General features: G+C 31.9%; 2 protein-coding genes across 2 annotated transcripts; both read left to right on the forward strand.

Moving 5' to 3' along the window:
- The first annotated feature begins 3,246 nt into the window (after nucleotides 1-3,246).
- Rtc1 (RNA terminal phosphate cyclase 1) lies at nucleotides 3,247-4,608 on the forward strand. The gene is made up of 2 exons (XM_065507384.1): nucleotides 3,247-4,276; nucleotides 4,344-4,608. Exons 1-2 carry the CDS (start codon nucleotides 3,310-3,312, stop codon nucleotides 4,517-4,519), a joined length of 1,143 nt encoding a protein of 380 aa, XP_065363456.1. The 5' UTR covers nucleotides 3,247-3,309; the 3' UTR covers nucleotides 4,520-4,608.
- Nucleotides 4,609-8,308: 3,700 nt separating this feature from the next.
- LOC135957340 (vitellogenin-1-like) lies at nucleotides 8,309-10,113 on the forward strand. Its single transcript, XM_065508067.1, has 2 exons — nucleotides 8,309-8,812; nucleotides 8,880-10,113. The coding sequence occupies exons 1-2, from the start codon at nucleotides 8,587-8,589 to the stop codon at nucleotides 9,944-9,946; spliced, it is 1,293 nt and encodes a 430-aa protein (XP_065364139.1). The 5' UTR covers nucleotides 8,309-8,586; the 3' UTR covers nucleotides 9,947-10,113.
- The last annotated feature ends 4,413 nt before the right edge of the window (nucleotides 10,114-14,526 follow it).

Here is a 14,526-nt window from a genome sequence, read left to right on the forward strand (position 1 = left end):
ATTCAAATGAAACTTATTTTATCAGATAGCTGACTTCCGACGAGATGTTTTCGTGGTGAAAAATAACTTGTAAAATTACGGCCGAACCATTATTTGGTACCAGGCGATCAGAATTCAGTAGTAGGTTGAAATTGCATAATAAAAATGTTTAAATCCTTATAACTTGTTAACGGCATAACCGATTTGAAAGATATTGGTATCAATGAAAAGCCATTGAATTCAGCTTTCCCCTGAATATGATAAAAGTTTTGACCCCCTAACATAAGCTGTTGCTTAATCGTGAAATTTTAGAAACTCGCTTCTAATTAAAAAACTATTCGACATATTGAAATGAAACTTATTTTGTCAGATAGCTGACTTCCTTACGCATCTAATGAGTACCAACATTTTGGAAATCCGCCAAGGCAATTGAAAGTTATGACCAGTTGAACACAATAGTTTTCGTGTCAAAAAGAGGACATAAGCGGTTGCTTAATCGTGAAATTTTAGAAACTCGCTGCTAATTAAAAAACTATTTGACATATTGAAATGAAACTTATTTTATCAGATAGCTGACTTCCTTACGCATCTAATGAGTACCAACATTAAGGAAATCCGCAAAGACAATTGAAAGTTATGACCAGTTGAACACAATAGTTTTCGTGTCAAAAAGCCGACGAGATGTTTTCGTGGAGAAAAATAACTTGTAAAATTATGGCCGAACAATTTTTTGGTACCAGGCGATCAGAATTCAGTAGTAGGTTGAAATTGCATAATAAAAATGTTTAAATCCTTATAACTTTTAAACGGTTTAACCGATTTGAAAGATATTGGTATCAATGAAAAGCCCTTGAATTCAGCTTTCCCCTGAATATGAAAAATGTTTTGAGCCCCTAACATAAGCGGTTGCTTAATCGTGAAATTTTAGAAACTCGCTTCTAATTAAAAAACTGTTCGACATATTAAAATGAAACTTATTTTATCAGATAGCTGACTTCCTTACGCTTCTAAGTACCAACATTATGGAAATCCGCCAAGGCAATTGAAAGTTTTTGAGCGCCTAACATAAGCGGTTGCTTAATCGTGAAATTTTAGAAACTTGCTTCTAATTAAAAAACTATCCGACATATTCAAATGAAACTTATTTTATCAGATAGCTGACTTCCGACGAGATGTTTTCGTGGTGAAAAATAACTTGTAAAATTACGGCCGAACCATTATTTGGTACCAGGCGATCAGAATTCAGTAGTAGGTTGAAATTGCATAATAAAAATGTTTAAATCCTTATAACTTGTTAACGGCATAACCGATTTGAAAGATATTGGTATCAATGAAAAGCCATTGAATTCAGCTTTCCCCTGAATATGATAAAAGTTTTGACTAACATAAGCTGTTGCTTAATCGTGAAATTTTAGAAACTCGCTTCTAATTAAAAAACTATTCGACATATTGAAATGAAACTTATTTTGTCAGATAGCTGACTTCCTTACGCATCTAATGAGTACCAACATTTTGGAAATCCGCCAAGGCAATTGAAAGTTATGACCAGTTGAACACAATAGTTTTCGTGTCAAAAAGAGGACATAAGCGGTTGCTTAATCGTGAAATTTTAGAAACTCGCTGCTAATTAAAAAACTATTTGACATATTGAAATGAAACTTATTTTATCAGATAGCTGACTTCCTTACGCATCTAATGAGTACCAACATTAAGGAAATCCGCAAAGACAATTGAAAGTTATGACCAGTTGAACACAATAGTTTTCGTGTCAAAAAGCCGACGAGATGTTTTCGTGGAAAAAATAACTTGTAAAATTATGGCCGATTCACTTTTTGGTACCAGAAGATCAGAATTCAGTAGTAGGTTGAAATTGCATAATAAAAATGTTTAAATCCTTTTAACTTTTAAACGGCTTAACCGATTTGAAAGATATTGGTATCAATGAAAAGCCCTTCAATTCAGCTTTCTCTTCAAATGAAAAATATTTTGAGCGCTTACCGGTTGCTTAAGCGTGAAATTTTAGAAACTCGCTTCAGCATGTACATATCTTTATAATATAAATCCTGCAGGACATTAATTTTTGAATATATATCACCAGAATTCAGTTTTCGAAGATCTCTTTCTGGTGTTGTGGGAAAAAGTATAATACATATTATATTCCAGTTTGGTACAATTGAGAAACTTTTAAAATAAATAATTTTATATTTTTTCTTATTTGCTGATATTTTAGATTTAATTTACAAAATAATTATGTGAAATGATAACGAGTGATAAAAATAGTATGAAAATTTTAATAAACATCATGTGAATGTTTTGTACTCGATCACAAGATAGTAATATATTTTATATATTAAATAAAAATATACTTCCTATGTAAAAATGTATTAGAAACTATGCTATGTAGTTTGCATTATGCATCTTCAAAATCCCATTTCCAATTTTTGGCACGTATAAATTAATTTTTGTGCAAATAAAATACAAAAATTCTTCAAAGGACCCTAATCATACTAAATTTCTCTAGCTGATAAATATTTTTTAGTAATTCAAAACGAATTTTTAGAAAGAAAATTCGTAAAATTTACGATTCATTAAAATTAAAAATTATATCTGACCAGCAGTTTCATTAGTTATAAACATATTTTGCACGCATTTCTTGTAAAATATGAATATTTTTTAAATTTGCGAACCTAAATTTGATAACATCTTGAGAATAAATAAAAATGTTCCCTTTTATCATTCCACATTTAACATAAACCATGAACATTGAATTATCACATTCCTAAATCTAATAGTGAATTTGTAATACATATAAAAATCTGTTGGAAATTCCGTTTAAATATTAAGTGAATAGCACTCGAACTCGCTGATTGGTTACCAATTTCCATAAAGGTATTATTTATCACCATCAACAAAATATGCAATTTAAAATTTATATGATATATTTATAAATTCAGACCTACATTCTCAGCAATTAATTAAATTCATTAAATAATGGCAATAATATCAAACTCCATAATTTCTAATCAAAGATTGTGCTTATATCTGTTTATTTCTTAAAAATTATTCGCTTCTAACTCAAATTTCAAAATTAACGTTTTATCTATTAAACACAATGTGAACCACAATAATATACAACTCTGTGGCACAGTGCTGCCTAGTTTGTACACTAGCAAACACAATGTTTACATTTTTCCCATTTTGACATTTCTCCTCAAATTCTAAACATTTCCATACAAACACAACACGTGCAAGTTGTAAAACTAACACGAATTATTTTTTTTGATAAAATTTTGTAAAAACCTTTAAAATTTCCGTATAAAATAAATAAAAATGCCTCCAATTCTTCAAGATGGCAATTGTTTGGTATACCGAGGTAGTAATTTCCTCAAACAACGTCTTATACTCGCGTTATTAAGTGGTAAATCAGTGAAAATAACACAAATACGTTCAGAGGATGAAGCCCAACCTGGTTTAAGAGAATATGAAATTGGTTTAATACGCCTGCTGGACAAACTAACAAATGGCACCAAAATAGAACTAAATCCTGCCGGTACTTCGGTAATGTTTACCCCCGGCCTGTTGCATGGTGGACAATTACATCATGACTGCAGTTTGCAAAAAAGTATTGGCTACTATTTGGATGTTCTGATAGCTTTGGGACCATTTTGTAAATTTCCCCTAAATGTTACCTTAAGAGGTGTAACCAATAGCAAAGATTCACCTTCAGTGGATCATATGAAAGGAGCTGCTTTGTCGGTGCTGAAACGTTTTCTGGTGGTGGATGAGGGCTTAGAACTGAAAGTGGTGAAACGTGGTGTGGCGCCTTTGGGCGGTGGTGAAGTTATTTTCAAATGTCCCATACGCAAAACAATACGTTCCGTACAGTTTGTTCAACAAGGCATGGTAAAACGTATCAGAGGCACTGTTTATGCTTGCAAAGTTTCTCCTGCCATGGCAAATCGTACCGTGGAAACGGCCAAGGGTGTAATGCTAAAATTTTTACCCGATGTTTATATATATACAGATCAAAATCGGGGTAAAATGTCTGGCAATTCACCAGGATTTGGTATTTGCCTACATGCCGAGACCACCGATGATGTGGTTTTTGCCGCTGAGGTCACCTCCCATACTAAAGATGAGGGAAAAGATCCTTCCATACCCGAGGATATGGGTAAAGAGGCGGCCTTACGTTTATTAGATGAAATCTATAGAGGTGGTTGTGTAGACTCTGCCTATCAGTGGCTGGTGGCTTTGTTTATGACTTTGGGTCAGAAAAATGTTTCGAAATTTATGACTGGTTAGTATAACAAATGTTTGGTATTGTATTTATTTGATATTAATTAAAATTTCATGTATTTTTACAGGTCCTTTGTCTTCCTATACTGTGTACTTCTTGCAACATTTGCGTGATTTCTTTTCGGTTACTTTTAAACTGGAAAATCCCGAAATGGATGATGATGAAGATCAGGCTGGCGCTCAGAAGGTTTTGCTAACATGTGTGGGCATTGGTTATACAAATATTAGTAAAAAAGTTATTTAATTTGTATTTTGTGTTGGATTTCTATGTAGGATTAGGTTTATTTAAGGATTCTTTTATAAATAAATTTTAAATGAAGACAAAAAATTAAAGGAATTTGTTTTTTAAAATTAAATTAAAGACATTTAATATTTGTTAATAGTTCGGGCGAAAATTTTTAAGTATTCAGGCAAAATTTTGACGAATTTCGAAACTGTTCACAACAAGAATTATTTTAAAAAGTCCAAACTAATTAATAGATACATATTTAAATTTTAAAAGCTTTTCCTGTTGAAGATAAAAAATGGTTTTAGTAAACTGATGATAAACTGATTTGGCACAGCATTAACATTGTTCAATTTTAGATAAAGTTTTCAGCAAATGTCAAGTTATATTGATTTGCATTTCTTTGAATTTCAAAAAAGCAAACCATTCTTATACAGGTAGGCCTCCATTTACGCGGTTTGTTGGGCCCAAAAAAGTAGCGTGTAAATCAAATTCGCGTAAAACGAGGTTCTAATTTCGAACGAAATGCTTTTGTGGGACCAGTAATTTTTTATTTCGCGTAAAACAATACATCAGTCACATAACAAAAAATGAAATTGGGACCTAAAAATCGCGTTAAATAGAAAACACATATGTACATACATATCGTCACCTTAAATGAAAGCGGACGTAACTACACAAAAAAAAAACATTCCCACGACAGTCGGTTCTATGCACCGGCATGACCCGAGTACACACGTCCAAGGGATGTCAACTCAGCAAACACTGCTGCTACAACAACAACAACACAAAAATTCAAAATCGAGTTTTTGATTGATTGAACAATTGCCAAGAATACTCTATTATTATTGATTTTATAACGTATCCTGCAAAAACAATAAAAATGTAGTTACGACCGTTTGCATTTAAGGCGACGATATATACTTTAAGTAAACTTATTTTATTTGTACTTTTAAAAACTTACTTAAAACAAAAGTAAAGTAAAGTAAAAAAACTCAACTAAAAAAAAATATTTCTTATCGAAAATTAAGGAAAAAATGTCAATTAAAAAAACAAAATATTCCAATACATAAACATAACAACAAATTTATAAAAATTAACGAAGTTTTCAAAAAAGAAATCTGTTATTCGCTTGTGTTTTTTTCGTTTCTTGTTGTTTGTTGCCGCGTTATATACAAATCGCGTAAAAAAGTAGCGTATTTGAAAAAATGGTTGCTAATTTGAGTTCGCGTAATATCGAATTCGCGTAAATAAAGTACCGCGTAAATGGAGGCTTACCTGTATATTTTTTGATAAATTTGCAATTTAATTACATATAACTATGATTAGGTACAAAACTGTATTCCCCTTCCCAAAGAGTTGGACATATTCTTAAATTATAAATTTCATTGCAATTTTATCAAAATTATTGAAATACAATAAAATAGTATTCTATTTTATTGTATTTATTAAATAATCAAAACTGTCGAACCTTGAAAAATTTAATTTCGTCATAATTGTGTCCAGTAATAAGGTACAATAAATAATTGAAATATGTATCTTGTGTTGGCATTAGTGGGATGTTATGATGCGTTTAACACCCACAAATATTGGTTCAACATCCAATATTTCTTTGTGTCCGTCCTTGTAATCCATGTTAGCAAACATTGGCCGCAATTTTGAAGATATGACAATGAAATTTGTCAAGTGATTTTGCGAAAATTTTAAAAAATCTCTGGTTATTTTTTATCGTGACGATATACTGACAATTCTCATACAAAAAAAATGTTAATTGGAAGTACGTATATCGCTACGAAAAAAGATAACCAGATACATATTGAGGAAATGGGGGTTAATATAGTCGAAATTCTTAAGTTTTTAATAAAACTATATAATATATTGGTTTTATACCGATTAAAACTACAAGTGTGACAGCACTCGCGACTGCAATCACGTATAAATTGCGAAATAGGAAAAGGGTCCTCAAGACACTAGCCGGCAGCATTTGGGGTATGGATAAAAAAACCTTCCTAGCAACATACAAGACGATTGGCCGGTCAGGGTTTAACTATGCTGCTTTCGTTAAGTGATACACAGTTGAGAAATATTTAAAGCTGTCAAAATGCAGGCTGATTTCAAATTACCTCCGAACACCATCTTCACGACGAAATTACGGTTCTACAGATTAAGGAACATGACGTCATGTTGACACAACAATTCCTTCTAGAATGTCACCGGAGGTGTCATCCAAACTTCAACATCAAACAGTTGGTGTCTCGCCCGAGGGATGTCAGGAAAGACCTAATAAAATACGAGGATACTACACATAGGTATGTGCAGGATCCATTTTGAACGACATCAATTCCGCGGTAGCCGTTCTCAACTTAAGTCCAGCATGTGGTTAGGGTAATCATAATCAACTATCCACCCAACCCTACTTCAGTACGTCCAGTAGATTTATGGACCCACAAATTCGAAGTAGCACAATTTCTTGGACTTGATTAAATATTGTAATATTGTTTACGCTGCTACAACAACGTTGAAATGCCACTATAAAATTAGAAACCCCTAAAAAGGTTGAACCTATTTATACTTCTTTTGAAACGCTGTTAAAAATGCAAATGTCTTATTCATAACGAATATTTATACCTTTATATAAATTTAATTAGTAAGAGTGTTATATTCGGCTGTGCGGAATCTTGAATACCTACTATCTATATGTAATTTTGGCCCTCTATGGGGACTTGAATCTGTTATGGTCCAAACTGTACAGAATTTGATAAAGTGATTAATTTCTTAAAACTTTAAATTACTTATGTTAATATAATTATATTTGGTCAATTCATAAGGGGTCTTATCAGTCATTTTGTCATAATGTCCTAATATAACACGACTCGGCAGCTCGGCTTAACCGACTCTTAGGCATTCGGCGCAGGTCTCTGCTGGTTGGTTAAACGTAGCATACAGAGTAGTATTTTAGGACATTTTTTCTTTGAAAAACAATAAAAACCATTGTGAAATATTAGGACATTACGACAATATGACATGATAAGAGACCTTGTATTGACCAATTATATAAATTATTTATTGACAATAAAATATGAGGGATTATAGACCGATCCTATAAAACTTGTTTATGTCAAGACAATTATGAATGTTTAAGTCATTTTCTCAGGGGGGCCTGGCTAAAATCTTATGAGGGCCCATGATATATATAAAGGGATGACAAAAACAATACAGCACTAATTTTTTTTGATGGCTGGTTCTTGGTTTAATTTAGTATTCATAAAATCCCGGGAAGGGAAAAAGTTCGGAAAATTAGGAATACTAACCGTAACTCATGATTTTGGGGGTGTTTCGCAAATTTCAAAAACGAATTGTTGTATATGAATTGAATTTTTCAGTGAATAATGAATACTTTTTTTTAACTTCAATACAAAATATACCAAGTGGTTACTCAAAAAGTGCTCATAATAATGAAATTAAAACCTGTTTGGAGAATTTATCAAATTGTCTACTTACATCTCATTTTTAAACCTTTAAATTTAGAATTTATTGTTGCACTGTTTAATTGCGGATATTTAGATCTCAATTTACATTCGATTTACTTACTTATTTTTGGGTAATTATGAAATCATATTAAATTTCAAAAAAACTATACATAAAATTATTAAAAAAAAACTAGAATAAATTTAAATAAAAACAAATTTATGAAAAAAATACAAACGTATCAATTAAAAAAATTTCCCACCGATAATTTTGCCCAGCAAGCAAAATATGCAAAACAAAAAAAATATATAAAAAAAACATTAAACACAAACAATCAGCAACAATGTTTGCTATCACCAATATTTCTACATATTATTGTTGTTACTGAAATGAATATTAAAACATATTTTTTCTGTAAATTAAAATTTAATAAATCAGCAGAAAATTATTTTGAAAATCAATAGATGCACCTGAAAATTTGCAAGCAAAACAATTGATAACAATCATCGTCAAGCACTATAAATAGCTGGGGCATTTAATGAATTCAGCACAGTTCAACGTTTTAAGCAGACACGGCAACTACTAAGGAGCAACTAACACTAAAGAAATATAGAAAAATGAATTCCTTGAGAGTTTTAAGTGTGGTGGCCTGTTTATTGGCCGCTACTTGTGCCACTCCCACCAACAGTGACATGCGTTCAAATGCCGCTAGTGGCAGTTTGAAACCCTCACAATGGTTGACTCCTAGTGAATTGGAAGATACTCCTGCTTTGGATGAGGTTACTTTGGAGAAATTGGAAAAAATGTCGGTCGAAAAGGGAGCTAAATTGATGCAGAAATTGTGTAAGTATTTTAATCCCTAAAAAATTAATTTTCAATGAGTTTTTAAAATCCCCTCTTACGTTTTTAGATCACATTTCTCAAATCAACAATCAATTGGAACCCAATTTCGTGCCCAGCCCCAGCAATGTTCCCGTTTACATTGTCAAAAGCAATGGCAAAAAGGAAGCTGCCAATTTGAATAACTTTGTCCAAATGGCCAAACAAGACAACAGCTTTGGCGATGAAGAAGTAACCATTTTCATTACCGGCTTACCCTCCACCACGGAAACTGTCAAGAAGGCCAACCGCAAATTGATCCAGGCTTACATTGATCGCTACAATCGTAAACAACAAAAGCCCGAAAGTAACAAGAACTCTGACGAACAAACCGGTGCTCGTACTTCTAGCGAAGAAACCTCCTCTGAATGGCAAAACCAAAAGTCTACCACTGGAAACTTGATTGTTATCGATTTGGGTCAGACTCTCAATAATGTTAAACGTTTAGCCATGTTGAATGTTGATGAAACTGGTGCCATGATTGGCAAGGCTTTGGTGCAATTGACCAGCGATTGTGATGTACCCCAGGAAATCATCCATGTGGTTGCTCAAGGTGTTGCTGCTCATGTAGCTGGTGCTGCTGGTGATGAATACACCCGCTTGACTGGCCATCAATTGCGCCGTATCACCGCTTTGGACCCCTCCAAGATTTTGGCCAAGAATCCCAAAGTTTTGACCGGTTTGGCTCGTGGCGATGCTGAATTTGTTGATGCTATCCACACCTCCGCCTATGGCATGGGTACCTTGAATCGTGTTGGTGATATTGACTTCTTCCCCAATGGTCCCAGTGCTGCTGTGCCTGGTGCTGAAAATGTTGTTGAAGCTACCATGCGTGCCACCCGCTACTATGCTGAAACTGTCCGTCCTGGTAATGAACGCAACTTCCCCGCTGTCGAAGCCAACTCTTTGAAACAGTACAAGAACAACAATGGTTTTGGCAAACGTGCCTTCATGGGTATTGCCACCGATTTTGATCTCAGAGGTGACTATATGTTGCAAGTCAACGAAAAGAGTCCTTTTGGAAAGAGAGCTCCTGCCCAAAAACAAAACACCTACCATGGTGTCCATGAATCTTGGCGTCAGGATAAAGATGACTAAATCGTATTAAATATCTGATCAGCATTAGAAGTTATTGTATTGCAAGGCAGAACAAATATGAACTGTGTATTGAAGCTTATTGAATAATTCAAAATTGTGGTAGCATTTAGTGAATATAATAATGAATTCGAGTTATTGTGAAAATAAAGCAATTTTTCTAAAACAGACATTTGTTGGTTTATAACTTTTTATTTTTAGAAGGTAAAATTTCAGTGCATTAGTAAAATTATTGATCTATAAGGATCCATGGAATCATTTGCAAATATTTAATTAAAAGGTCAAAATCACCAAAAATATTTAACATTTCGGTATCTTTTCATGAGAAATTCCAAATATTGAAATTTAGTAAAACTTTCAGACTATATTTATAATTACCTGGGCTAAAATATTCTGAATAGCTTTTACTTAAAATTCATAACAGTAAGAAAATACGTCTCATTCGCCAAAATATGGCCAAAAAATTAGTTTTTCTTGAAATTCGCAAAATTTAAATCACAGCTACGGAAAAACTATAGGTTTTATCATACTTTTTTATATTTTTATTCCCTATTGTGTTCTCAATAAATCCCATTGTGATGACCAACAAATTCTGAAATTTGTTTAATAAAATTTTTAAAAATTTGAAATTCGATTTTTGAAATTGCCGTTAAATTTTTGTTGGTTATACTTGCGAATAGGTTATCCTATGAAGATAAAAACTCATATACAAGTAAATATGGATATATTTTAAGTAAAAATAAGCTTTTATTTTAATATTTCTCAAAATATGTTAATTTTGCTCCTACATTTCTTGTTCTATATTTAATAACTTTAACATTTTTTAAAAAATGTTTGTCATTTATATCTTCTTAGAATGACAATTACGTACACATTTCGATTCTTTTAAATTAAATTGTAAAAGTAATTATTTAATGGCAAAATTTAAAAAAAAACTGAAAAAAATGAATTTTTTCCCCCTGTAAATGCTTCTCAAAACTTCTTAGAACAAACTAAAATTTTTTTTGGTATTTTAGGTCATTACGAAAGTTTTCCGTTTCAACATTTCAAACATTTAATTCTAAGGGACACTCTACTGAGATGAATTCGTTTGTTCATAAGTTAGAACTAGCTATTATTGAAGTATAATCCGACAAGATAAATATTTCGACTGTCAATCGGCAAACGACTAATGATGGATAATGGATGCATTCCGAGGAGATAAATTCTTCAGCTCTCATCGGCTCTCAACTGTAACTTATTGGCGAGTACAATCCGACGAGATAAATGCTTTGGCTTTTAGATATTTTGAGTTTTTATATAAAACAATCGATTTTTGGTCAGAAAAATTATTGATCACAGATCGAGCTCCTTTTCTTGATTAAACGCTTATGGGCCAAGTTATTAACGATTTTAGATATTTTGAGTGTTTATAGTATAGAAAAAATTGATTTTTGGTCAGAAATATGAGTGATCACAGATCGAGTTCCTTTTTTTGATTAAACGCTTATTGTCCAAGTTATTGACGAATTTAGATATTTTGAGTTTTTATATAAAAAATCGATTTTTGTTCAGAAATATGAGTGATCACAGATCGAGCTCATTTTCTTGTGTAACCGCTTATTGGCCAAGTTATTAGCGAATTTAGATATTTTGAGTTTTTATATAACAAAATTGATTTTTGGTCAGAAATATGAGTGATCACAGATCGAGTTCCTTTTCTTGATTAAACGCTTATTGGATAAGTTATTAGCGGATTTATTTATTGTGAGTTATTATATAAAAAAAACGATTTTTGTCAGAAATAAAAGTGATCACTAGGGGGCGGATTTTCATGCATTTATTATTGGAAAATATGCGCCTAAAATATGCTTCAAAAAAATCAAAATATGACCTAAAAATTTAAAAAATATGCACTTATATTTTTGTGCCAGCAGTTAGAACTCTTTAAATTATACCAGGAATTAAACAATTAAAGTTCTAAAACAATTTTTAACATAACTTTTCTTCTGAAAAACGATGTAATATCTTGGTATGAATACTTGTTTAAAGCCATAGAGGTTCTATATTGTGACTTTCCTTTTACAATCATCAATATTTTGATCGTGCTGTAAAGTAGCATCCAACCTTATTTTTTTATCTCGTAATAACCCAGAAATTAAGCAATTAGAAATTGTTAATAATGTCTGATCACTTGGCTGACTACAATTTATATATTTTGGGTCATTTGACGAGCTATTTGTAATTCAGAGAGAAGTCAATTGGTTACTTTATACATCGCATGTAATCTAGCATAAAGACAACTGTCACTTAAGTGTCTATGTAATCTATAGTGTAGGTACTTTAAACGTTAATTGTGTAGTGCATTTGTCTCTAAGTTATCCAAAATCACTAGTTTACGACAGTCTCGTAGAACGGCTTAGAAATGACTGTCAGGAGCGGTTCAGCTAAACTTTTTTGAAGAAAAATTTTTTGAAATGATAATTTTCAATTACTGATAGAGAAATGAAGAACTAATTGCTAGTTTTTCGATGTCGAACGAAGTTAGTCGATAAAATTTACTGCTATTTCTATAACAAATTCGACAAAAAAATGTTAGTCGAAACAATGTATTGCCCATTAACGACAAAAAATTATATTTTTATTAAAAATTGGCATAATATGCATATAAGTATGCATTTTGAAGTAAAATATAACAAAATATGCATTATCAATAAAATATGCAAAAATATGCACTAACAAATCGATGCCATTTTGCAGCAAAATGTGCGATTCGGATAGATAATTAGTCTACATTGTATTTGGACGTTCGAGAAAAAACATGCATTTGCATATAAATCCGCCCCCTAGTGATCACATATAGAGCTCCTTTTCTTGATTAAACGCTTATTGGTCAAGTTATTAGCGAATTTACATATTTTGAGTTCTTATATAAAAAATCGTTTTTTGTTCAGAAATATGAGCGATCACAGATCGAGCTGCTTTTCTTGATTAAACGCTTATTACCCAAGTTATTAGCGAATTTAGATATTTTGAGTTTTTATACAAAAAAATCGTTTTTTGAACAGAAATATGAGCGATTACAGATCGAGCTGCTTTTCTTGATTAAACGCTTATTAGCCAAGTTATTAGCGAATTTAGATATTTTGAGATTTTATATAAAAAATCTTTTTTTGTTCTGAAATATGAGCGATCACAGATCGAGCTGCTTTTCTTGATTAAACGCTTATTGGTCAAGTTATTAGCGAATTTAGATATTTTGAGTTTTTATATAAAAAATCGATTTTTGGCCAGAAATATGAGTGATCACAGATCGAGCTGCTTTTCTTGATTAAACGCTTATTGGCCAAGTTATTAGCGAATTTAGATATTTTAAGTTTTTGCAATTTTAGATATATCGAAAAAAAGTGGGCGTGGTAAATTTTTCTTTCGAATTTTACTATGAACATTTAAAAACAAATTAGCCAAATAGGTGCAGCCGTTGGATAACTACGAACATTTAAACAAAAAATTAGCTTATTGGCCAAATTATTAACGACTTTAGATATTTTGAGTTTTTATATAAAAAATCGATTTTTGGTGAGAAATATGAGTGATCGCAGATCGAGCTCCTTTTCTTGATGAAACGCTTATTGGATAAGTTATTATCGAATTTAGATATTTTGAGTTTTTGCGATTTTAGATATATCGAAAAAAGTGGGTGTGGTAAATTTTTCTTACGAATTTTACTACGAACATTTAAAAACAAATTAGCCAAATAGGTGCAGCCGTTGGATAACTACGAGCATTTAAATCGGTTAGCCGTTTCCCGATTTTAGATAAATCGAAAAAAGTGGAGTAAAAATGGGCGTAAAAGTGGGCGTAGTAAATTTTTCCAATAAAAACCTAAGTTGGACTATGACCAACATTTAAAAAAAAATTGTCTAAATCGGTCTGGCCGTTCTCAACTGATGCAATCACCAACGAACGACATTTGATTTTTATTTATATAGATTATGAATGAAAAGTTTGTAAAAAGATTTAGGTTCATATAAAACTAGTTTATGTCCAATTTCATCGCGATATTAATTATTATAAGACGATTATGAATGTTCATGTCATTTTCTGATGGGGACTAGAGACAAATTTCAGAGTACAGATAACTAATTTGTGCAACATTTTATCAGGATTACCACATAATCAACATATTTATGACTATTGAAATATTAATGCGGTAGACATTTGTATGGGGGTTAGGTGAAACCGTTGACTGATACTGCCATTATCAACAGAGAATATTTGTGAAGAATTTTAGCCAGCTAGCTCCTTTCGTTTGGGCCCTATCATGTTTTCAACAGACAGACGGACGGACATAGCTAGATTGTCTTAGAATTTCATAAGGACCTAGAATATGTATAATTTTGTGGGTCTGCGATGAATATTTACATGTGTTACAAACGGAACGACAAAATCAATATTCGACACATCTTTTTTGATGGTGGATATAAAATTGTGTTTTTTTACTAATTCATTCTCACCACTTAGGTTTTAGATAACTTTTCCGAAACTATATGTATAAAACTTTTATAGTTAACCTGAAGGAATCCTGGGGACAGGTGTCTCCA

Source organism: Calliphora vicina, chromosome 4 (assembly GCF_958450345.1).
Source record: "Calliphora vicina chromosome 4, idCalVici1.1, whole genome shotgun sequence".
NCBI classification, from domain to species: domain Eukaryota; kingdom Metazoa; phylum Arthropoda; class Insecta; order Diptera; family Calliphoridae; genus Calliphora; species Calliphora vicina.

Coding starts and splice junctions, on each gene's coding strand:
- Rtc1 (XM_065507384.1), top strand. CDS start 3,310: ATGCCTCCAATTCTTCAAGATGGCAATTGTTTGGTATACCGAGGTAGT. Junction 4,277..4,343: donor TGTTTCGAAATTTATGACTG/GTTAGTATAACA, acceptor GTATTTTTACAG/GTCCTTTGTCTTCCTATACT.
- LOC135957340 (XM_065508067.1), top strand. CDS start 8,587: ATGAATTCCTTGAGAGTTTTAAGTGTGGTGGCCTGTTTATTGGCCGCT. Junction 8,813..8,879: donor TAAATTGATGCAGAAATTGT/GTAAGTATTTTA, acceptor TTACGTTTTTAG/ATCACATTTCTCAAATCAAC.